Source organism: Pipistrellus hanaki (assembly GCF_964339955.1).
Source record: "Pipistrellus hanaki genome assembly, chromosome: 6".
Lineage (NCBI taxonomy): Eukaryota > Metazoa > Chordata > Mammalia > Chiroptera > Vespertilionidae > Pipistrellus > Pipistrellus hanaki.
Genome location: NC_140508.1, coordinates 8477538 through 8503501, shown reverse-complemented (window position 1 = coordinate 8503501; position 25964 = coordinate 8477538). Strand labels below are relative to the sequence as shown.

Genomic DNA, 25964 nt, shown 5'->3' with positions numbered 1-25964 from the left:
AGACAAACCCATGGGAATCTTTCATTCATTCAACAAATACTGCTGCGTGCCTCCCGTGTGCAAGCACAGTGGCCTATGGAGCAGAGGATGAGTCAGCTCCTGCTCTCCTGGGGCTGGCAGGGTGGAGGAATGCAGACGTGTTGAGACAGGGGAAACCAGGGGTCAAGACTTCCTTAGGGGAGGTCCAGGGAAATAATATCTGAAAGCTACAGAAGAATGAGCCAGGCTGATTGTGGGGAGGGACGCAGAGAATAGGGAGAAAAAAAGGAGAAAGCATTCCAAGCTGCTAAGGGAAGAGCAAGTGCAGAGGCCCCCGGACTAAAGGGAGTAACTCCAGGATATGAAGGATGGCCAAGTCCAGAGGGCATAGATCAAGGTAAAATAGTGAGTGGCTGCAGCAGGGACGGGGGTTAGCCCACAGCGTGCCCTGCAAAGTGGCAGCTGCCAGTTTCAGCTGCAGTCTGTTGCTAGGGGTGAGATGTTTTTCTGGTTCCCTCTCACAGCCAGGGGCGGCTGACTTTGATGTGGAGGTAGTGCACACCATGCCTGCATGTTACCTGAGTGGGCTGGACACCTGGGGCAGAGCCACAGCTGCCTGCAAGGATGCGCTAAACGCCTCCAAGCTTGCTCTGCCCCAGTGGGAACCTTTCAAGTCCGCACCTTGTGGTTTCTCTGGCAGGAATGCCAGGTTTATGATGCATCTGTTTCCTTCACTGTTTTGATCTCCTCCCTGTGCCCCCACCCAGCTCAGGACCTTTCATTTCATGGCCGATTTAGTGAGGCCACTGGTCCCTAGCTGAGTGTAGTGACCTGTGATACTGAAGGGTCTGTGTCATGCGAGACAAACGGACGGATGTTCTGGTCCCAGAAGAAAGGCACCTCCCAGCGAACAAGTCTCACAGATGTCACTGACTGGGCCTCTCCCTTCAAAGGCCTGTATTTGTTCCTCATTGACGATAATAAAGGAGAGCCCACCTGTTGCAATGGCCGCCTCTGAAAGATGAAAACGCGGAGGCCAGTGTTTTAAATCTCCTCCCTGTGCCCCACGCAGCCCGGGCCCTTTCACAATCCCATCACCAGAAACCTGTACAAAATTAAGACGTGTTCCCAGCCAGACCATCAGCAGTGCCTCGTACCCTAGTAGTAAGAGCTCAAATTTGGAGTCCATATTTGCCTCTTGGCTCCGTCACTTACTGTGTACAATCTTGCACAAATGGCTCAACCTCTCCATGCCTCCCAGTTTCTTCATCTGTGAAATGGAGATAAAAATTTATGCAGTTTAGGATTGTTAATTTAAATCTACTTCTGATCCTATCACTTCTTTATTCCTGTGTTTATCTACTAATCCCAGTGCCCCCCTCCCAAAGGGCAAGGACTCTGCCTGCCTTGTTCACAGCTGTGTCCTCAGTACCTAACATTTCCTCGCTCATGGTACATGGTGAGCAAGTGCATGTGATAACAGTAACTGAGCAAGTATATGTGATAACAGTAACAAAGGCCCTCGGCACAGTGCTTGGCACTGGCAGGTGGCCATCATTATGAACAGAGGAAGGCCATTATTGATGATGAAAAAGCAGGTTTCAAAACTACCCAATAACCAGGAACTGAGAAAACAAACTAGGTTTTTTTTAGTGGGCCTGCCATCGGTGGCTTTTCTGGGGCTGAGTCCCCAGGCCCCCGCCAGGCCAGGCTCCCACAAACCTGGGAGCCAACTTGCTCCAGGGTCTCTTCCCCCTGTCCTCTCTCAAGGACATCACCCCAGAGACAAAGGACTCCTTGCCTGGGGCTTCAGAATCCCTCTCTTGTGCTCCAGAGGGCGGGGAGAGGGCAGGGAGAAAGGTGCAGGTCACCTAGGGCACAAGGGGTCCAATGGCAGGATTGCTAGATGAAATGCACAAGGTCAGCTAAATTCAAATTTCAGAACAATACATTATTTGTAAAAGTATGTCCCAGAGCCCAGCCCATGTGGCTCAGTGTTTGAGGGTCCATCTATGACTCAGGAGGTCCGGGTTCAATTCCCTGTCAGGGCACATGTCCAGGTTGTGGGCTCAATCCCCAGTAGGGGGCTTGCAGGAGGCAGCCGTCAATGATTCTCTCTCATCATTGATGTTTTTACCTTTCTCTACCTCTCCCTTCCTCTCTTTGAAACCAATTAAAAAGTATGTCCTAGAGATTACATGGGACCTAGTTACCCTAAAAAAAAAAAAAAAAAAAAAAAAAGTATTGGGTGCTTGTCTGAGATTCAAAATTATCTGAGTGTCCAGTATTTTAATTTGCTAAATGTTTAATTTGCCTGCCTAAACTTGGGGACCTCCCTTTACCCTCACCTGCAAAACTGCCCTGAGCCCACGAGGATCCTTCAGGTGATGAGGAGACAAAGAGAGAGGCTGAGTGAGCCAGGCTCTGTAAGCCCACGATTCCTGAGGGCAGGAATGCAGTTTGCTCCGCTCCCAGCTGAGCCCAGGGCCCAGTACTGGATCTGTCACACAGCTGAGTCGCCATAACTATTGGCGATAATGACAAATCTCTGGTACTGCTTTCCCTAAACAGACCAAAAAAACAAAACAAAACCCCACAAAATGATCTCAATGAAATCTAGGTCCAGCACCCCAAGTTTACCTTGCTGGTCCCCGTTGCTTGGCAGACCGTGCTCCAGGAAGGAGCCAACACTCAGGTGTGACCGGCCTTACTGTCCTGCGGGCGGCACATGCCTCTCAAAGGGGGTGCTATGCGCATGCGCCTGTGCGGCTCGCTTGGGCGGGTGTAAAGTGTGCGCATGTGCAGGAGGCCTCGGCCAGGAAGCGCGGGAAAGGGCTGCCCCCAGGCCTGCGCTCTGCCCACGCGGAGGAGCCATTGGGGCCCAGGTGGATTGGCGCACCCGGGGCTCTTCGTTGGCGTCTTTTGTCATGGCCTTTGCGCCCATGGGGCCTGAGGCCTCGTTTTTTGAGGTTTTGGACCAGCACAGGGCGTCCCTGCTGGCCGCCCTGAGGAGAGGGGGCAGGGAGCCCGCAGGCAGCGGGACACGCCTGGCCTCCAGGTATTAGGGTTCTGTGGGGCGCACACGCCCGAGGGTGGAAAGCGAGAAGGTTCCATATTGAGGCTGCTGGGGGGGGGGGGGGGGGGGGGGCGCGGCCCCTTGGCCGGCCAGCCCAGAACCCCGAGAAGGCACCTTCCTTAGCGCTCCTTCCCTTTTCAGCTTTCAGTTCTTATTTTGGACTCCCCAAAAGCCTAGTGACACCCCGCCCCACCCACCCCTGCCCTGCTGCTTTCTGGAATGTTCCCGCTCTAGAACGTTCCGGGAGCATCCCCCTACAAGGCTGGCGGGTTTCCTGAGATCCTTACTCAGGAAGTTTAGGGCACAGGAAGAAAAAAAAAAATGGGATAAAAATATTAACCTTAGTTTTCAGGATTTTCTTTCCAAAAGAAAGGGAGAGAAAATGAATGTCGTGAGTTCTCTGAGTGTGTTTTATAAAAATGAACAAGGAAGTCAACACATTTTTAAGTGTTTTATAACAAAACAACAGTTTTCTTGACTTGGAAGTGAAGACAGAGTACATATTTTAAATGATTTTAATATCAATAAAGCTCAGAGTGTGGTGTTGATAAAATCAATTAAAGCGATTCTGCAGCCACCCAACTTGGAATTAACTACAGAAAATATGTTTGTTATTGCCAACTCTTACTTCAAATGCTCTGTTGTTTTTGCTTCCTTGATCTGCTTTTCTGGTTTATCAGCAAAGTTTTTCAGCATACGCAAATGGCTGGTGTGTTTTTTTGTTTTTTGTGGGTTTTGTTTGTTTGTTTGTTTGTTTTTTTGGTAAGTCAAACCAACTATCAAACACACACACACACACACACACACACACACACACACACACGATAAGAAAGAAAGGAAAACCCACAAGCAAACAATTTCTTACGTAAGGATTTAGTTTGAGGGAGGATTTATGAGGATGAGGGAAAGAAGGGAGTGGAGGTCCCTTGTTTACATTTAAGACATAAATTAATCTGATTGTATCTCAGAGTTGATCACAGTATTGTCCAACTTTTTTTTCAAACTGGAAAAAAATGAGATATTTGAGTCAGTTTCTACCTGTCGAGATTAGAAATTACCAAATGTTTTTAAATTTATTTTCTGATTCTTGTGTTTTTGAAGACAGTAGGTTCCTGTGGAAATTAGAAGTATCTAAAATTAAGTGTAAATTTTGCCCATTGGCTAGATTTTACTTTCCATCCTAGGCAATATGCTAATGGTGCTTATAATGGAACCGCATTTTTTTAAAAATATATTTTATTGATTTTTTTACAGAGAGGAAGGGAGAGATATAGAGAGCTAGAAACGTCGATGAGAGAGAAACATCGACCAGCTGCCTCTTGCACACCCCCTACTGGGGATGTGCCCGCAACTCAGGTACATGCCCTTGACCGGAATCGAACCTGAGACCTTTCAGTCCGCAGACCGACGCTCTACCACTGAGCCAAACCGGGAACCGCATTTTTTGAAGCTGATGGTGTGTGAAATTAAAAGTCAGTTGACAGAAAACTGCTGTAAAGTTTACTGTAAAGTGGTATAAGAGTTGCCAAGTTTTTGTGGTAGTGATTAAAACTTTTTTTTTCTTTTTAGTATCACTAAAATTCAAATGGGCTGATCTAAGGCATGAGATCAAGTAGGGAAATTTGCTACAAAAAGAAGTGTTTCTTTTGAAATACTTTTGCACTGCAGTTTTGGGGGAAAATTTAAATTCAAAGTCAATATGACATTTTTAATTGAAGTAGTAGTATTTTAACCCAATGAATTTGTATTTAAGTAGGTTAACATGAAAAGTATATTAAAATCCTATATAATAAAAGGCTAATATGCAAATTACCCCCTCTATCAGGGATTTGACCAGGAGGTAGGGCCTGCAGGCCAACCACCTGTGTCCCCTTCCCCTGGCCAGCCCAATTGACCCCAATAGGGCAGGCTGGCTGGACCCCACCCATGCACGAATTCATGCACCGGGGATATAGTATATTTATAAATTGTATTGTCTAGTCATTAATCTGAAAAGGAGATACTACTTCAATAGGTAATTGTTTGAAAGTAAAATTACAAGCAAACGAAATTTCTCTTAGGTAACCACGATAGTGTTATTTTAATGCAGTACTGACATTAGAATTTAGTGAGAGATGTCATTATTGACATGGATTACCTAGTCTTCAAAAACAGCCAATGAAACAAAAATGATTTCCATATTGCTCTGGGGAAATGCTACATACTGTAAAGGCCTAATTTAGAATTAAGATTGAATCATAGTATGTTTATTGTTCCAGTTCTGAGGTTCTTGCATCTATAGAAAATGTTATCCAAGATGTGATTACAAGCTTGGCAAGAAATGAAGCACCTGCATTCACGATTGACAACAGATCAAGCTGGGAAAATATAAAGTGGGCATTTTGCATTTTAAAATTTATAAATGTCATTATTTGAATTTATTGAAGTTAGAGTTCTAGTCAGATTTCATTTTTGTTGTTATTGCTTTTAAATGTGATTATACTTTCTTTGTATCTAATAAAAAAAAAAAGAGGATTTGAGGAAGTTTACAAAACACATACCATTTAGGCAGGTTATGTAAACTAGAAGTAAGGAGTGAAAGATAAGGCAAAAGGAAAATAATGCTAGGAAGAAAGATTGGAGCTCTGAGAAAGGTTAGAATTCAAAATGCATATGATAAAGTCTTTCAGTTCTGCTAAAAATAGGCTCCAAACTGAGATCTAAGCTTCCCAGCACTTGAAGGGGGCAATTCTCATCTATACTGAGAAAGTAAACCACTTGTGCAGGGGACCTACAACCAATCCTGATACGGAGACCAAAATAAATGTGTCCTGAACATAGAGCATGTTTCGAAGGCTCTTTCTCCCAACAGATCTTCCCCTGCTCAGTCATATGTCCAAGTGGGCAAAATCAGCAAACAGCTTTATCAAATTCCTAGAACCTAGAAACATAGTTTATTTGTTTTTGAGATCCTCAGCCTGTAGAATCTTTCCACTAAATAATGAAAAACACTACAAAAATAGTTATCAGTGACAGTTATAGAAACAGAATAAAAGTAATTTTGAGGCTCAGCATCACTATTACTTTATGATCAATATAGTTAATTTAAAATGTAAGCTTTTGAATCATATTTTGCTTCATTATTTTGCAAAGTGAGTAAGAAGCCCCTTGACAACTGGCCTATTTGTCTGATGCTTTCTGCCCCCTTTAGGACAGGCTAGGTAGTTCAATTTAACAACCAAATATAAATGATTTAATTTAACGTAACTTCGGAGGTAAATCAGAAATTACATACTTCAAAATTTATTGAGTAACATTATTAAATGAATAAATTGTTAAAATTATCAAAATGCTAATAAAATTGTGAAATATTTGGAAGTAATTCACATACACTAAATGTTTTCCCAGGAAAGAAATACACAGACACACACACATTGTAATCAAAGGTCTATAATTCATTTATTTTAAACAGTTTGTTTTAGTGTCTCTATATGTCACAAACCAGTTATCCTATTATCACCTGGAATTATTTGAGCTTATAATTAGATTATCCTAAAGCTTTGGTACTTAAATTACAAAGAAATGTGGATTTAAATTATTTGCAGATGAGTCCATTACGTGTATATTATTTGGTATTCAGAAATTAACTCTTTTTATTCCCTTGCTTTAAACAAAATGACAGGTTTGAAGATTCTGTGGGTCTTCACATGGTATCTCATTGTACCACAAGAAAAATCAAAAGTGATTCACTAAAATCAGTTAAAAATTTTGGTAAGTTTATCATTCTTAGCTTTTAGGATTAAAAGTATTTTGTTATCTTAGGGGTTTTCATTATTCCTAGTTAAATAATTTTATTTGTTCTTTCATAGTACTCTGTACTTGAAATAAATGTATAGAATTTTGCATTGCCATTAACCATGGAAGTAAATTGTAATTCCAAAATAAATTTTCAAGGTACATGATTGAGTGGAAAAGTATTCTCTCAGTTTTGCTGTTCATTGAGCAATTAATTTTATCGGATTCTTCAGGCAATTACTTAACACTTCTGTTTTGGAAAGATTACTTTTTGTAATGTTATGGAAAGTAACTGGCAACAGTTAAATGTTTTGAATTAGTCCGAGAAATGATGAGTAACTTGTTTATTGTATCTTATTTCCAGCTCTAATTCTTAAAATATTGTCCATGATTTATAAATTAGTGCAGAGCAACACTTATGCAACCAAAAGGTAAGTATATTTTGTAGTCAATTACTATTTAAAATGCAATGTGAGACTTAAACTGACTTTCATTATATTAGTATGTTTTGAAAAGTTATGTCAAACTACATTATAAGTAATAGATTATTTTGTTTATATGTGTGTTTCATCCAGTTAAAGCTTTCTTTAAATGATACTCCAATCCTGTTATATTCAAAGAAAATATGGTTAATTAAAAAAATATTTTTTTAAATTTTATAGAGACCTATATTACACTGACAGCCAACTCTTTGGTAACCAGACTGTTGTGGACAGCATTATCAACGACATTTCCTGTATGTTAAAAGTGCCAAGGAGGTGTTTACATATAGTAAGTGCCATTTAATATAAAACATCTTTTTAAAAAATATATATTTTTATAGATTTCAGAGAGGAAGGGAGAGGGAGAGAGAAAAACATCAATTATGAGAGAGAAGCATTGACTGGCTGCCTCTTGCATGCCCCCTACTGGGGTTTGAGCCCCCAACCTAGGCATGTGCCCTGACCCAGAATCCAACCATGACCTCCTGGTTCATAGGTTGACGCTCAACCACTGAGCCACACCAGCCGGGCAAAGCATCTTATTTTAAGACAAAATGTTTGTATAAAAATTGTAATAAAAAATGAATGTGATCTGTGCCTTCTTTTGATAAATTTTGATACTATATTTTTCTCACTATAAATTTAAATATCTAGTCTCAATGTTTTTCCTTAGATGAGTGAACCAAAATAGATGAATAACCAAAAATGTTTCAATCCTAAATACTCTGACATGTTTTTCTTTTATCTCTTAAATTACAATCTGAGCTAAATGATAGCAGGTGTATATGAGGAATGTACATACTTTGAAGCACAAAATATAGTCATGAAAAAGTTTTCAAATATGTCTTTTTTCCCTTTTTTTTTAGTTATCTACATCAAAGGGTTTAATTGCTGGCAATTTAGGGTATATCGAGGAAGATGGCACCAAAGTGAATTGTAGCTGTACAACAGTAAGTATTCTTAATGTTTTCACATACTTTAACTCCCTTTCAGATCCATTGTTTTAGAAATGTATTTTATTTCCTGCTTGTTATGTAATTTGGAGCTTAGGATTTTAAAATAGTGTTGCTCGCTCAGTGGTTAGAGTATCAGCTCACACACCAACCACACACCAAAGGGCCTAGAGTTTGATTCCCGGTCAAGGGCACAGATTTGATCCCAGCCCTGGTTGGGGCACCTGCTGGAGGCAACCAATTCATGTGTCTGTTTCACATTGATGTATCTCTCTTTCCCCTTTGCTCCCTCCCTCTCTTCTCTTTCCCTTCCTCTCTCTACCTACCCCCTTTGCACTCGTTTACTCCTCCCTTTCTTCTACTCTCCCTAAAAATCAATGGACAAAATATCCTTGGGTGAGGAATAACAAAACAAAAACAAATAAAATAAAACTGAAGGATGAATAAATAGGTATATGAATAGGTATAGTTTTAAAATATGTCATTTGTCAAATGTCATTGAAATAAATGCACAGACTTCTTTAAAAAAAATGTACTTTTGTTTTCAGGTAGAGTATGGTTTGACCCTCTTAGCATGGTTATTTAGGTAATCTTCATAAAATTTTCTGGTTCTGAAATTAATTTATTTAAACCTAAACTATTCTGCTCGGCTTTGATGCATAGAAGGCCCTCAATACTGAACAAGCACAGCAGTTTGAAAGGGCCAGCTCATCAGTTTGGAAAGGAGGAAGCTGATGCCTATGAGAGCCTGCATAAGGAAGTCTTTCCTTCACTCATTTCTGCTCTTTAAGGCACATATCCGAAAAGTTTCCAAGAAATTCTCACCTCCTGGGAAGTAGTTTGGGTCTGTTTTCGTAAATCTGTTTCCTGTTGTTTTCTTACTGAGATGTAAACCTCTGATGACAGGTATATTTTTTAAAAATGAAAATACTGGATTTTTGTGATAAAACCTAAAATGTGGTTATACTTTCTTTGTATCTAAAAAGCTGTCTCATTTTTTTTAATGTAGGCTGTTGCTGTGCCATCTAATATTCAAGGAATTCGGAGTATCCTTTGAATTAAAAACTATTTAAAATTCTAGAATGTTCATGCATTTGTTACTTTGATAAATCAAGCTTTCCGATGTGTAACCAACAGGCTAGACTGTATAGTGGTCAAGATGAACACTCCATGGTCCCTTCTGTAGGATTTTTTTAGGAGTTCATCACTTAGTAGGAGAGACATAACTACATATATGAATATTCATAACTACATATATGAATAGATATGTTACATATTTCAAGGTAAAAATGAAAATACTACATATGTAGCTGCTTTTGAATTGATCTGTAGGGACCATTATGTAGTTACTGGTTAAATTGAAATACTCTTTCCTTAAATTTGCCTTCGCTTCACAGATTTAATTACAAATGGGAAATTTCTATTGATTGTAGAAAAAGATGCAACATTTCAGCGACTGCTAGATGACAACTTTTGCAACAAACTGTCTCCATGCATTATGGTTACGGTATATTACATGCCTTTACTACAATTCCAAGATTAACATAGTCCTTTGGTGATTGATAAGAGGAGTTTATGCTGTTATCTAAACAGCTTGGACAACATCCTCTTATAGTATGATGCTATTTGATAGGGGCTACTTGTCTCAACTGTAATAGGGTAACAGCATAGCTTTGGGCAGGGTTGACTAGGCAAGAGCTACTCCTTGTTTTCCTCATACAGGTTTGGGTACCAAGTAATTTCATCAAGTCAGTCAAAAGGAACCTGCTTTAAAAAAAAAAAAAAAAAAGGCTAAATGTTTAAAGAACAGCAAAGAAAACAGGAGACAACATTGAGATAACACGTAGGGCACTACCGACATCAGTTAGCAAAGGGTAGTAAACTTCCTGCTGCAGGATAATGTGGGAGGAATTTGTAAAACTTGATGGATGATATGGGCTGGAGTAGGAAAGAAAGAGGGCAGAATAAAGGAAGTTTGGGTTGTGGGTAGGTGGAATGAAGACAGAATAACAAAATAGATCAGATTCCTCTCTGCTGTCCTGGCTTTCTTCTAATTTATAGAAACCTAGGTTTATAAAGGGAAAAAAGCTCATCTATTCAAAATTATTCTGGCTTATTAGATTAACAATAATTGTTATGTTTGTGAGCTGTGTTTGTGGAAGCAGCGAGGAGAGCTGTCCTGGAGAGGAAGCAGGGTGTCTGGCAGCTGTAGGGAGGCTTGGGAGGCCTGGCCACACCCAAGGAGGCATCCTGACTTAGTGGAATCCAAACAGAAGGTTTAGGATTGGTGAGGAAGAAAATGATGAGGATTCTTGTGGCTGAGCCAACATTAGATGGAGAGGAGAGCTCTGGAGTCAGGGAGCCTGTCAGAAGGCATCAGGAGTGAGGAATGGTTAAGGAGAAAGGACTGAAACAAAGGGCATTTCTAAGGCCAATTCAAAAGGACTTGGTGACCACAGGATAGAGGAATGAGTCAAAGTGACCCTGATGTCATGTATGGACCCACATTACCAGTTGATAGCTACAGGACAAGTGGCAGGAAGGCTTAGTCCTTTGAGGAAGAAAAATTTTGAGTAAAGTTTTAGAAATTTGAGATGATAGCAGGGAATCCTAGTGGAACCTAGGTGGAAGTGGAGATGGAAAATGCAGACTAGGGCCTCACAAACAACAGAGGTTGTATTTAAACCCTGGGAGTGATCTCTTGCTAGGAGTGTTCTGTGGTACACTCCTTGGCCCAAATTTTATAAATAAAGCCACAGCTCAATGAAACTAACTGGCCTGATGTCAACCACCAATGAATGTCAGAGGGAATTCAAACTCAAAGCTGTCCAATGGGAAGCCCATCCAATTATCTCTCTACTTGCTTCCTTCTCTGACCCTTGGTTTTCCTGCTTTTCTCTCAACACTTTTGCAATGCTTAGTAAGCTACTCTTCTACATAGTTATTTTTTAATATATAATATTATTTTACCATTTAGGTTTATTAAATCCTAAAGTTTAGCCAGGTTCTCTTGTAATTGCTTTTTTAGTTAATAAATTTCTATAACCTTGTAAGTGTTAAAGAGCCCTAAGCCACAGAGATTCGAGGACTTACTCAGGTTCACACTACTAAGTGGTGAATCAAAGGTGTGAATGTAGATGAGCTTTTTCACCTTGTTGTACATATTGTACATTTTTCATAGACAACACTAGTCTCCCACCATCTGAAATTTAAAGTGAGGGAATATAACTTTTACATGATTAATCAGAAAAGGATATTATTTTATAGATTTCATTCTACTGTGATTAAAATGCATAATTTGTATCTTGCTTTTAGGGGAAGGGAGTGCCTGATCTGAACACCAGACTTTTAGTCAAGAAGCTGTGGGACACATTTCACATCCCCATTTTCACTCTTGTAGATGCTGACCCACACGGTGATTTATCGTTTATATTTGATGCAGTTAGAATTAAGTCATATTTGTAGTATTGTGTTGTTTTGCTCTTAGAACACTTCCATAAATATTTTTAAAGAATATGATTATTAGATAAAACTTAATGACTGTGAGGCAAATTATTGCTATTTTATTTTATTTATTTATTTTAATTTTATTGATTTTTTACAGAGAGGAAGAGAGAGGGATAGAGAGTTAGAAACATCGATGAGAGAGAATCATCAATCAGCTGCCTCTTGCACATACCCCACTGGGGATATGCCCACAACCAATGTACATACCCTTGACCGGAATCGAACCTGGGACCTTTCAGTTCGCAGGCCGACGCTCTATCCACTGAGCCAAACCGGTTCCGGCAAATTATTGCTATTTTAGCCATATTAAACTGAACAATAAATTCTTCCTTGGTAAGGTTCACAAAAATAAAATTTTCAGATGTTAGACATAATTTGAGAGTGCAAATTATCTAATCTAGAATACACAAGAAGTCTAATTTTAAAGTTGACTCTCTTTTAACAGGCATAGAAATAATGTGCATTTATAAGTACGGATCTATGGTAAGTAAAGAAAAATTGTTGTTTTATTCTCACTGTGAAGGTATTTTATATTCACTGAGGTTATTTCTGCATTTACTTATCAGCCCCTAGTAAGTGGAGGTCCCTCACTAGTTTCCAGGGGAGCTACTGTCCTGGTCTAGGGCCAGTCTGTTTCTGTGGCTGTGGTTCCAGCTTCCAGCATGACCAGAGCAATGACAGATGACAGAGTGAGATTAGCTGTGGGCAGGAGGTATTAATATCCTCCACTCTACTGGCTGCTGAAGTAACCTTGGGCCTCAGGGTAACAACATTGTCTGATGGCCAAAAATACTCTGAACATTATCTGTAGCCTTAAATTCTGTCTTGGCCTATTCCCTTTCTCCCACCATAAGGACCAGTTTCACCACTAGAGTCTGCAACTGTGGTTTTCAAATTGTGGCCTGGACTACACTAGTGAATCATCAGTGTCATTTGGGAACTTGTTAGAAATGCAAATCACAGCCCCTCTCCAGTCCTACTGAATCCACTGAATCCCTGTCTCTGAGAACAGCCCCTCCAAGTGGTTCTGATGCATAGTCAAGTTTGGGAGCCACTGGTACACTCCCTGAGTGTCGTGCCCCTGACATAAATGTCTAGAGCAGATGAAAAGGGTGTGGGAGCAAGGTGTTGAGATATGAAGTCAGAGTAATACAGTAATAACTGCAGGTCAGGGGGGTCCCTTTGTAGTTTTACTTTATAGAAAGTCAATCCAGAAATACTACAGAGCAGTTTGAAACCCTTCAGTGAAGCTTCGGTGATTTTCTTGCTTCTGTGGGCTCTGAGGACATGAAACCTCTCATATTTGTTATTGATAAGTAAAAAATTTGGCTGCAAAATGAGTATGCTAGTTCTCTGAAATTTAGCTTTATCTAATGCACTTTTGCTTTTTATTTTAGTCTATGTCTTTTGAAGCACATAATCTCACAGTTCCAGCTATTAGATGGCTGGGTCTCCTCCCTTCGGATATTAAAAGGTTAGATGGTTTAGTAAAACTGGGATCTTTAAAATAATGACTCATTTTGATATGTCACAATAAGCCTCAAAAGTCACACTACAAGGGAAAAGTCCTTACTGCCTTTTATTTACATTGTTCATTGTGACTAAGTATTATATTATAATTATGAATTAAATTCATCAATGTTTCTGTTTCAGCTGCCTAAATGAATTTGGTTAATTAAGTTTTCAGCTAGCTAGAAAACATTTTTTGTTTTACTTTTACTATGAAAATATTTTGAAATTTATTATACTTGGAAAGTGTAAGACATTGAATCTGTTTAAATGGTCATCACTGACATCATTTGACATGAATCAATTTTATCATAGATTTAAATTTTTAATTTCATAAAAAAAACTTCATTTTAAGATTACATACAGTTTGAGTAGCTTGTTTGTCACATCTACTATATACATTTGTTATAGAAAAAATATTCACTCACAAGATAACAAACAGGTGAACAGCTTTAGTCTTGTAGATTATTTTCTGTGCATAATCATAGCTCTTCACAAAAATGGACTGATATTGTAAATTATTTTGTAATCTCCTTTTCTCACACAACACACTGAAATCACTTTTCCCTGTCAGTAAGTACATTTATCTTCTCCAGCTTCAGTTTAATGTCTTATATTACTTAGGTCACATTTTAGATGTACTGGTTCAGCCAATCCCTAAAAGTCAGATGTTTGGGTGGTTTCCAGATCTCTTCTGATAGCGCTTTGATGGACCCTCTTGTAACTGAATCTTTGCCTCCAGCTTTAATGAGTCCCATAGGCTGAATTCCCAGGATGGCTGGGTCAAAGGGTATGCACACTCTCCAGGCTTTTGCTGCCCTCTGGATGGGTTAATTATTTTGCTTTCCTTGGAGAGTAAAAACCCACCTGTCCCTTAGCATAAGACAGTCACTTTTATTCATTTCTATTAGTGGGATATTTTAAAATATTTTATTATTACTGTAATTGGCCAATGAGAATGAACTTTAACATGTTGATTGGGTTTCTTTAAACAGTGAGTGGACCTTGGTAATGGGCACTTGTTTTCTACAATAAATATGGAATATGAACAGGTTTTGGGTGATTGCCACTTGTTACAAAACAAGGGCACAATAGAAAACATTTAATTTTTTATCTTTGAATATTTACACTCTAGTGAATCAAAGTTCTGTTCAGTTTCATGTAATATGTCATGGTCCAAATCCCTCAGGAGAGAGATATATTTGTATGGATATTATTTCTAGCACAAATTTAGGACAAATGGTCTGATAAGCATTAAAGTGGAGGGCTTGGAGAAAAATTCGCTGTGACTCATAATTCCTTTAGTGCCCTCAAAAGTCACTTCAAGTAAATGTACAATCAAAGATAAAAACAATGTAGTAGCTACACAAACAAGGCATCAAGGGAAATCCTCTAGGCCCCCCTTTCAATCAAATTGTCACCCTTTCCATGAGCTGCCACTGGCAAGTGGTCATAATTATGGAAACATTGAAAAAGACTGTTTGGAGCTCTCCCAGGAAATCCAGGACTTATGACTTTAAAAGTAGTCCACACCATAAATCTAGACTTCTCACGGTCTATTTTTAAAACAAGATGAAATTGCATTTTACTTTTTCAAATTTAAAACTAGGTAGGTGTTCGTGTATGCATGTGCACACGTTGCACATAAGTGAAAAGTGATTAATTTCCAAGGACCAGAAAATTCTCAGTGATTACAAAGAATTAAGTATTCAGTGGAAACTAAAATCCCAGTGAGTTTCACTGTGGCACCCATATTGGACCTCACTGCTCAAGCCTGTGGGGCTCTGGAGCTGTCTTGGTGTGCATATATGTGATGTTAGTGCTATCATCATTTGTTGTTTGTTTTAATATTTCATTTACTTCAGAGATAAAGGGAGAAAAAGATAGAAACATCAATGATGAGAGAGAATCATTGATCAGCTGTCTCCTGCATGCCCCACACACTGAGGACCTAGCCTGCAACCAGGCACGTGCTCCGACCAGAAATGGAACTATGATCTCCTGGTTCATAGGTTGACACTCAACCACTTATCCACCACAGCCAGCTTGTTTGTATTTTTATTAATCCTTACCCAAGGATATTTTTTCCAGTGATTTTTTTAGAGAGAGTGGAAGGGAAGGAGGGGCAGAGAGTGAAAAAGGAAGAAAGGGAGAGGGAGAGGAAGGAAGAAGGAGATGGAGAGGGAGAAGGAGAGAGAGAGAGAGAAACATCAGTGTGTCTGAGAGACACATCCATTGATTGCTTCCCACATGCACCCTGACTGGAACCATGGATCAAACCTGCAACCTAGTTATGTGCCCTGGACTAGGAATCAAACCCTCAACCCTTCAGTGTGCGGGCCATGCTCTAACCACATATATGCAGGCCATACAGGCCAGGGCATCATTTGTTTTATAACCAATATTTATCTTCCTGTTATCCTGTGAGTATGGCATGAAGAAAACCATGCCATACTTATAACAGACTTCCACTATGAACTTGATCACTTCTTGGTTTAGGACATGCCAGATCCCCAAAATTCTGGACTTAAAGGGTATATCTGTATTAATTTTCTTATCTGTGATTTTTGAGTTTCTTGTAAATATGAATGAAACATGACCTTCAAGTGATAGGAATACTATTTTTTACTAATTTTTTACTAATTTTTTCATCTGTTTTTTTCTAGGTTAAATATATCTAAAGATTCTTTAATTCCATTGACAAAACGGGACCAAATGAAACTTGACAGTATACTGAAGAGACCTTATGTTACTTATCAACCATTTTGGAGAAAAGAAGTATGAGTGTGTTTGTTTTTTTAAATTTGAGTGCTTTATGTTTGATTGCATTTTACTTTAGTAGCAGCCATTCACATAATATTTTGAGAACATCCTCCTTGAAATCTATGTAACCAACAACTAAGATGGGTATTGTCTGATAGTATATGATTGTTGAAACATTGAATCATGGATGCTGATAGATGAGATTACCTAGATGGAACTGGTCTATTTTTATCCTCATCATAGTTATGTACCCATAGTCTATGGATGCATCGTAGTTTATGAAAGGAAAAAAGAAGAGAATGTAGTTAGAAAGACGCTAGAGTTTTCCTGGTTATTGAAGGTATCCATACTGGTTAGTCCCTTCACATTCTTAGTTGTTACAGCTCTAGAATATTCTGGCTGACTCTAAGGACTAATGCCCATGGTTTGGAAGAATGAAACAAGTCTAGATTTACCAGTTTGTTGAGATGCCAGAACTGTATCAAAGAACTCTGGTATGACTATATTTTACTTTTATTGACAGATGGAAATAATGGCAGACTCTAAAATGAAGGCAGAAATTCAAGCTTTGACCTTCCTATCATCAGATTATCTTTCCAGAGTATACTTACCTAACAAATTAAAATTTGGAGGGTGGATATAAAAATGTATCAAAATATAGCTTGCAATTTCAAGAGGATTCTCAGTTTGTTTCAGTAGAATACTGTTCTGGGGGGAAATTTTTTTTCTTTTTTTTAAAAAAAATCTTTATTGTTGAGAGTATTACAGATGCCCCTTCCCTCCTCCTCCCCCATTATTATCCCCATCCATCAGGTTCCCACCCTATCCCAAGCCTTCACCACCCTATTGTCTGTGGCCATAGGTAATGCATGTATGCAGTTAAGTTCTTTAGTTACTCTCTTCCTGCACCCTCTTCCCTCTGAGATTTGTCAGTCTGTTCCATGTTTCCATGCCCCTGATTCTATTTTATTCAGTTTATTTTGTTCATTTAATGTCTTGTTCATTTATTTTTATTTTTAGATTCAATTGTTGATATGTATTTACTGCATTTTATTGTTCATATTTTATCTTTTTCTCCTCCTCCTCATCTTCTTCCTCCTCCTCCTCCTTCTTCTCCTTCTTCTCCTTTTTCTCCTTCTCCTCCTCTTTCTTTTCTTCCTCCTCCTCCTCCTTCTTTTTTCTCTTCCTCTTCTTAAAGAATATCCTTCAACATTTCATATAATACTGGTTTGGCAGTGATGAACTCCTCTAGCTTTTTCTTGTCTGTGAAGCTCTTTATCTGATCTTCAATTCTAAATGATAGCTTTGCTGGGTAGAATAATCTTGGTTGTAGGTCTTTGCTATTCATCACTTTGAATATTGCTTGCCACTCCCTTCTGGCCTGCATAGTTTCTGTTGAGAAATAAGCTGATAGTTGTATGGACACTCCTTTTTTAGGTAACTGTTTTTCTCTTGCTGCTTTTAAGATCCTCTCTTTGTCTTTAACCCTTTGCATTTTAATTAGGATGTGCATTGGTGTGGACCTCTTTTGGGTTCCTCTTGTTTGGGACTCTGTGATACCTGGACTTGTAAGTCTATTTCTTTCACCAGGTAGAGGAAGTTTTCTGTCATTATTTCTTCAAATAAGTTTTCAATACCTTCTTTTCTCATCCTTCTGGCACCCCCATAATGTGAGTGTTGGTACACTTGAAGTTGTCCTAGAGGCTCCTTATACTTTTTCATATTTTTGGATTCTTTTTCTTTTTGCTCTTTGGATTGGGTGTTTTTGCTTCCTCGTATTTCAAATTGTTGATTTGATTCTTGAAATCATCTACTATTGAATCCTATAAGTTATTTTTTATTTCAGTTAGTGTATGCTTAATTTCTGACTGGTCCTTTATCATATTTTTGACATTCTAAGATCCTTGAAAGTCTCACTAAGTCCCTTGAAGCTCTCATGAAGATCCTTAAGTAACTTTATAACTTTGGTTTTGAACTCTTTTTCCTGCAGTTTGCTTTCTTCCATTTCTTTCATTTGTGACATGTTTCTTTGTGTCTACATTTTGGCTGCTTCCCTGTGTTTGTTTTAGCAAAGTATGAAACCTGAGCCAGGACAAGCCATTCATATGGAAAAGCTGCTGTAAACAGCTTGGGTGGGGATGCAAATGGATGGGATGGGGGTCTCAGGGATTCACCAGAGTGGAGCAAACAGTATGAGCCAGGCTGACGGAGACCCAGATATGTTTGCCAGTCAGCCCTGCAACAAGAGAGGTTCCAGCATAGGAACAATAGCCCTGTAGCACCCATCTGGAAGAAAGCCACCCCCAAGTTCCTGCAACAATTCCAAACAGTCCAGTTCCTTCCCCCTTGTGTATCTTGGTCCCCCAGCGCCTCCTGGCACTGGAGCTTAGAGGGATTGAGTCCCAGTAAGTTTGTGCATTTGCCCTTTAAGAGGGGCAGCTGGTCTCTGGCAGCCTGTCACACAGCTACAATCCCTGCTGGTTTATACAGCCTGAAGTTACAGCGACTTCTTTTCCCAGTTCTGGGACCCTGGGTTGGGTGTCTAGTGTGAGGCTGGTACCCCTTGTTCCTCACCAGCAACCTCCACAGGGAGAATTTCCTTCCCAATTAAAAAAAAACAGCAACATGTGTGTGAGACTAGCCCGTTCCATGCCTCTGCCCCTCCTACCAATCTCATTGTGGTTTTTTTCTTACTTCTCTAGTTGTAGGACTTCAATTCAGCCAGATTTCAGGTGATTCTGAATGATAGTAGTTCTATATTTTAGTTGTAATTTTGATGTGGTTGGGGGAGGCAGCGAGTACCTACGTTTACCTATGCCACCATCTTTGTTCTCAAAAAAAACATGTTCTTAATTTCATAGATTTAAAATAATTTTTCATTAGTACTTTTTTTTTTGTCGAAACAAATGTTCTATTAGAATTTTCTTTAGAAGGCTTCATTTTACCCTTTTCTATAGAAACTGATTTCTATCCTATGTTCTAAATTATTTTTTTAAATGTTATTTCAATTTTTAAATTTTATTTGAAAAAATATGTTATAAATTTAATCAAAGAGTACAAAAATGTTTTATTTGTCCAGTTGCTTGGTGGTTGTATGTCCACCTATGAACCAGGAGGTCACAGTTCGATCCCCATCAGGGCACATGCCCGGGTTGTAGGCTCAATCCCCAGTGTGGGACATGCAAGATGTTTCTGTCTCTCCCACTTCCTTCCTCTCTGGAATCAATAAAGATATATTTTATTTACTTTCTACAATAAAACTAATGCTAAATCATGAAGTATTTTATTAGCAACAAAAACTAATAATAACCTAAATTTGAGAGGTTGTCCAGCAGTTTCTTCTTAGTTAAATTTCCCTTTGTCCTCATAGTTTAGGGGTCAGACCTCATTCATCCACTTGTGAAATTAGTACAATTTATTGTGAATAAATATTTGGGTTGTGTGTTGTCTTCAGTGATTTATTTTGTTTTTGAGTGTACTTTTTATTAATAATATATATTCTTTTCAATGTTCTTAAGGGTTTATCAGTCCTCACTTAAGTTCAAGTCAGCTAAATTCTTCTCTAATCTAAGTTTATAGAACAAAAGAACTTCTCTCCAGTTTTAATATTTATAGAAGTGTCAAATTTTAATAAGGCCCTTCTGTAACAGTCAAGAGGTGATCTTTCACCCTTGTAAACCTAACTTAATTTTTCTAAATGAGTTTTACGATTTTATTCTGTACTTTCAATAAACTGTTAACTGCACTGAAAACTTTCTTGTAATTGTGAGCAAGAATATGTATTTATAGAAGTACAGAAATGTTGGGCTATTTATTTTATCAAGGTAAATGTTAATATAATAACATATACCATTTCTGAGAATTTATATCTACCAGTCACTGCTTACACATTATCCTATTTAACTTTCCCAAGAACCTTATCTCCCAAGAACCTATTACACCTGTAGTTTATAGGCCAGAACACTGCGGATGTTGATTGCCCAAAGCCACGTAGACAGAATGTGGCTGAATGGGGACAATAATCCTGTTTATCTCAAGAGCAGAACTAGTGACAGAATATGCAGGGCCCAATGCTAAATGTAAGCATAGGGCCTCATATTCAAAAGTTATTAAGAATTTCAAGATAAAAGCAAAAAATGATTAAGCCACACATGGGGCCTTTCTGAGCACAGGGCTCTGTGTTACTGCACAGGTTGCATACCCAGGAAGGTGGTCCTACTCCTGAAGTTCTAGTAACTATTAAATAAGGTATTATAATTCTATCTAATAAAGAGTAATATGCAAATTGACATCACTCTAAGACACAAGATGGCTGCCACAAGATGGCCTGCAGGGGAAGGCAGTTGTGGAAGTTAGGGTTGACCAGGCCAGCAGAGGTGGGCAGTTGTAGGTGACCAGGCCTTCAGGGAAGGGCAGTTGGGGGAGACTAGGACAGCAAGGAAGGGCAGTTGGGGGGGGACCAGGCCTGCTAGGGAGGGTAGTTGGGGGGGACCCAGACCTGGAGGGGAGGGCAGTTGGTGGGGACCCAAGCCTGTAGGGGAGGGCAATTGGGGGAGACTGAGGCCTACAGAGGAGAGCAGTTGAGGGGCGGGGGGGGGGGAGTGACCAGGCCTGTAGTGGAGGACAGTTGGGGGGACCCAGGCCTGCAAGGGAGGGCAGTTGGGTGGGACCAGGTCTGCAGAGTACAATAGTTATGTGTGTGGGGGGGGACAGGCTTGCAGGGGAAGGAAGTTAGGGGTGATTAGGCTAGCAGGGAGGGCATTTGGGGTGGGAGGGGGAATACCAGGCCTGCAGGGGAAGACAGTTGGTGCGGGGACCCAGGCCTTCAGGGGAGGGCAGTTGGGGGGGGGCAGGGACCAGACCTGCAGGGGAAGACAATTAGGGGTGACCAAACTGGCAGGGGAGGGCAGTTAAGGATGACCAGGCCAGCAGGGGAGGGCAGTTAGGGGCAATAGGGCGGCCAGGGAGCAGTTAGGCATCTATCAGGCTGGCAGGGGAGTGGTTAGGGGGTAATCAGGTTGTCAGGCAGAAGCAGTCAGGGGCAATCAGAGGCAGGTGAGCAGTTTGAAGCTAGCAGTCCTGGATTGTGAGAGGGATGTCCAACCACCCATTTAGGCCCAATCCCAGATCCCAGTGGGATCGGGCTTAAATGGGTAGTTAAACATCCCTTAAACTGCAGGGGTCCTCAAACTTTTTAAAGTGGGGGCCAGATCACGGTCCCTCAGAGAGCTGGAGGGCCGGACTATATGAACTACTAATTCCTACTGTAACACCTTGGCTGCGCTCACTGCCCAAAAAACCTGGCGGGCAGGATCAGACTCCCCTGGGGGCTGCATGTGGCCCGCAGGCCATAGTTTGAAGACCCCTGCCTTAAAGGGTCCCAGATTGGAGAGGTTGCAAACTGGGCTGAGGGACAACTGCGCCCCCCCACCCCACCCCACCCCCTGCACGAATTTTGTGCACCAGGCTTCTAGTAATAAAAGAAAAATATCTTATATAACACATTCTGTGCCGGGTATTTTTCTAGTTGCTTTATAAACATTAATTGCATGGTCATAGAAATCCTATAAGCTAGGTAGTTTTCTTATCCTTATTTTACAGACAAGACAACAAAGGTACAGAGGTTAATTAACTTTACCAAGGTCACATAACTGCTCAGCAGCAGAGCTGGGACTTAAACCCAGAGGGTCTAGCTCCAGAGCTCATGCTTAACCATGACACTGGTACACCTAAGTGCTCCATGTGGCCAGGCGTGCACACTGCTTGGGAAAGGTCTACAATTCTTATTGTTGGTTTGATGTCAAATCAAGGCCTCCCATGCCAAGCCTGTGGTGTCATCAATTTTGTTAATATTCCCTGGTCACGTCAGAACTTAGTATTGCATTTTGAGAACATTCTGATAATACTGTTGACTTGCTTTGTGAGACTATAAAAAAATTCTAGAAAGAAATTTTTTATAAGTCACATTTTTTTTTCTTAATTCATACCATATATCTTCTGCTAACATGTAATTGTATCATTAAACTTCACGTTTTGTAAAGAAGATTACTACCTTAGAAATATATGGTTAAACCTCAAAATCTCTGGATCAGTATATACAGTCAAAATGGAAAGGAATGAAAATCTACACTAGTTATTGAAATTCAAAAATAAATTTGAAAAAGGCAGATATATTCAGTCTGGATAATTAAATTCATCTCAGGTTTATGATTGGAAATTTACTTAAAATAATCCTTACTACCCTGGCTGGGTGGTTCAATTGGTTGGAACATTGTTCCACACACCAAAAGGTTGCAGGCTCCATTCCTGGTCGGAACTCATACAGGAGGCAACTGATGTTTCTCTCTCACAGATGTTTCTATCTACCTCCTTCCCCCTGCCTCTCTCTAAAATCAATGAAAACATCTCCTCAGGTGAGGATTAAAAATAATAATGATCTTTATTTGGGAAATGGAAAGAGAAAAATACACCATTGTTTGGCATCAGCACCCATCTTTATTAGATGCAGATGAAAAATTAATGTTAGTAGTTATATGAGAATCATCTAGAACAGCAGTCACCAACTTTTCGGACCTCATGGACCACCAGTGGTCCGAGGACCACCGGTTGGTGACCACTGATCTAGAATTCTAATTCTTAAGATTTGTTTCCAAAAAACATTATTGTAAAATAGCTTTTTAAAATGGCAACTGACAACAGACATCCCCTCTACCATAATCTTTTGCACGTATTTTAAATATTTCCATAATTTTAATCAAGAACATCATTTCAATTGGAATCTGTTTATAATTTAAAGTAATAAAAACTTATGTAACAAAAAGATGTTCAGAGAATTTTTTTTTCCTTGAAGGCTCATAATCACCCTAGTACGTTCTTATGATATCCTCACATTTCTGGGAAATTTAACTGTCATCATTGATGATGCTAAATTATTTCAGAAATCATGATTTCATGGGGGAGGGAACATATTGCACTATCTACAAAATAGGCAAAAATAAATAAATAAAAATACTTCCTTTAATGAGAATGTCTACCTGTTTGTTGTAGATACCTGTTCAGTGGTGCTAAAAAGAAAAAAATGCTTTCCAAGCTAAGCCAAATGTACATGTACACTAAAAAATAGTTTCAGTGGAATGTTTTTGTAGAAAGTATTGAGAAACAGTACTTCTGTTCACCAGTACATCCCAAGAAAACAATCCTGTGTCGCCCTCTGCTGGCAGAAGCTCTCCAGTTCTCTTCAAATCCTACCGCATTTCTTTAGAACATTTTCAAGTCATTGTTTTGCACATGTGTCAAACACAAGGCCCGCGGGCCAAATCCGGCCGGCCAGGCCTTGCAATGTGGCCCGCACCGCGCTGTCATCACTGAACTCCGCTGTCAGTTTATGACATTGTCAGTTTATGACTGTTCAGTAAACCATTCGGCCCACGATTTAGGCTGGATTTTAGATTTTGGCCCCTTCTCTGATTGAGTTCGACACCCCTATAGGAATGGTGTGAAAGTCTGACACACAACAAAAGAATTTGGGGAAAACAGGAGCTGTGTGGACACTGAGTATTTGGCAGGGATCCACTTCTTATCTCCAGCTTCGGATGCCCCTAATCCCTTGTAAAGCTACACTTAATGTGTGCCTCTTTGCAACTGAGCTATTTACAAAACCTTAAACATATTAAAAATTTTAATTAAAATTTAAGAATTAAAGATCACTTCAAATACAAAGGAACTAACACAAAATTGCAAACATACTCCATTTTTATTCACATAGCAATGGAATATAAACTGTGCAGTCATTCATACTATCCCTGTGTAAAAGGTTTACCAATGTAAATGATAGTCATGACCAAAACTTAATTTTAATTATTGTTTACTTTTAATAACTTTTCACTTGTAATCTATGGCGCAATAATCATGCCCCTGAATGTAAACTGTGGTGATTCCCTTCTTGTTTCTAAGGAGGGAAAGTGTGACGACACGCCACAATCTGCCGTCTGTGGAGTAGAGTCAGATTTAGGGAAACAGGCTGCTTGGATCCCACATCCACTTCTCACTGCCTCTGTGGCTGGGACAAGTTACCACCTGGCCTTGGTTTTTGTTGTTGTTTTATTTTATTTTTCTTTTCTTGACCTTGATTTTATCAACCATAAAATGGTATACAATATAGCTATCCTATAGAGTCATTGCAACGATTAAATGAGGTAATTCATAAAAAGTATGTGGCTGAATAATACCCTTTAGAAAGAGTCAGGGAAAGGTAGTTATTATTATATTTTGGTGAGCATGCTGCTGCTGTTGTTCCACTGATAGTCTGTGTAAAAGCAGCTTGTCAATTAGAACCCAAAGTAGCCCTGGCCAGTGTGGCTTAGTGATTTGAGTGTCTGCCTGAGCACTGAAGGACAATGGGTTCAATTCTCAGTCAAGATCAGGGGCACAGACCTGAGTTGCAGGTTGGATTCTGACCCATTTGGGGCTCATGCTGAGAGCAACCAATGGATGTGTCCCTTTCACATCATTTTTTTTTTTCTCTCTCTCTCCCCCTTTTCTCCCTCCCTTCCACTCTCCCTAAAAAGTAATGGAAAAAATATCCTGGGGTGAGGACTAATAATAAAAAAAAACCCTAAGTAGCAGAAATATTATAGATAGATAGATAGATAGATAGATAGATATAATTGATTTTTACAGAGAGGAAGGGAGAGGGAGAGCAAATTAGAAACATCGATGAGAGAGAAACATCAATCAGCTACTTCCTGCACACCCCCTATTGGGGATGTGCCTGCAAGCAAGGTACACACCCTTGACTGGAATTGAACATGGGACCCTTGAGTCCACAGTCCCACATTCTATCCACTGAGCCAAACCAGTTAGGGCCAGAAATATTTTTTAAAGTATGCTGAATCTACCAGTATTATGCAAGAATCTGTATCATAATAGGTACTTATGGAAGATTCTTTGTACATACTAGAACAATATCATTCAACAAATATTAACACTGAATGTATGTAAGATGCTGTGCTTAGTGCTGCAAAAGATGTACATGGAATTAAGACACAATGTTTAAGGTCTAGGAAGCTGGACAAGGCAAATACAGTTTTGCTAGGCCAAATATCAGCACTGAGATCGCTTTGAGAAGGCTCTGAGTTTAAAGAGAGATGGAACGTGATGATTCATTTAGGGAAGAATGAGAGAAGGTCTCGTTGAGGAGAGAGGACTTGGAGAAGATTCTGAGGTTCTGTAGGTAGAAGAGTTAGGCATTGGGCAGACATCCTTGTCTCTATTGCGTAACAGCTGTGTAGTCTCTAACAAGTCATGTTCACCTCTCTCAGCCACACTTTCCTTTTCTGTAAAATGAGGAATGTTAGAATACCAATCTTATAGGGCTGCTCAGGAAATTACAGAAGAGGGGTCATCTAGTGCTCAAAAGAATAAGTATTATCTAGAGGAGAGGTTCTCAATCTGGCTGCAACTTAGAATCACGTGGGAGCTTTTTTTAAAAAAAACCAAACATTAATTCCCTCAGTTCCACCCCAGAGCAACTAAATCAGAACCTGAACATGAGGCCCAGGCATCAAAGCTTCCTCAAGCTCCCTTAAGGGATTCTAAATACCTGATCTCAATATCTCGAGACTGCAGTGCATGGTCCCGCAACCCCAGCTGGGCGTTTGCTAGAAATGTGGGTTCTCGGAGCCACCATGTACCGTCTGAGAGTGCATTTTATAACAACGTCTCATCCTCCTCCCTTCCCCCGCCCCCCGGGCTTTGGACATCCCTGAAAGGAGGAAAAAGCAACCAGCTGAAAAATTCCATTTGGCACGGGTGTCCTAACAGCCCCTTAACATTCTTATGGAACCTTACATTTGCCCAAAGCCTTTCGCGTGTATTACTCCACTTGAACCAATTTAAGAACAGTCCTGAAGTTAGACATTT

At 39.8% G+C, this 25964-nt stretch overlaps 2 protein-coding genes across 3 annotated transcripts in view; one reads left to right on the top strand and one right to left on the bottom strand.

Annotated features, from left to right (window-relative positions):
• The window catches only part of ZBP1 (Z-DNA binding protein 1), a 244968-nt gene that overhangs the window by 38215 nt on the left and 180789 nt on the right, over positions 1-25964 (bottom strand). The gene's annotated exons all lie outside the window — the stretch shown is intronic.
• SPO11 (SPO11 initiator of meiotic double strand breaks) lies at positions 2907-16686 on the top strand (the record flags this gene model as incomplete). Of its 2 annotated transcripts, XM_084888950.1 has the most annotated exons (13): positions 2907-3037; positions 5314-5427; positions 6717-6805; positions 7194-7260; positions 7492-7600; positions 8178-8261; positions 9274-9310; positions 9662-9771; positions 11580-11679; positions 12217-12254; positions 13169-13245; positions 15947-16058; positions 16567-16686. In XM_084888950.1, the coding sequence occupies 13 exons, from the start codon at positions 2907-2909 to the stop codon at positions 16684-16686; spliced, it is 1188 nt and encodes a 395-aa protein (XP_084745076.1). The 2 variants fall into 2 exon arrangements, with proteins under 2 accessions (XP_084745076.1, XP_084745077.1); XM_084888951.1 differs by lacking the exon at positions 5314-5427.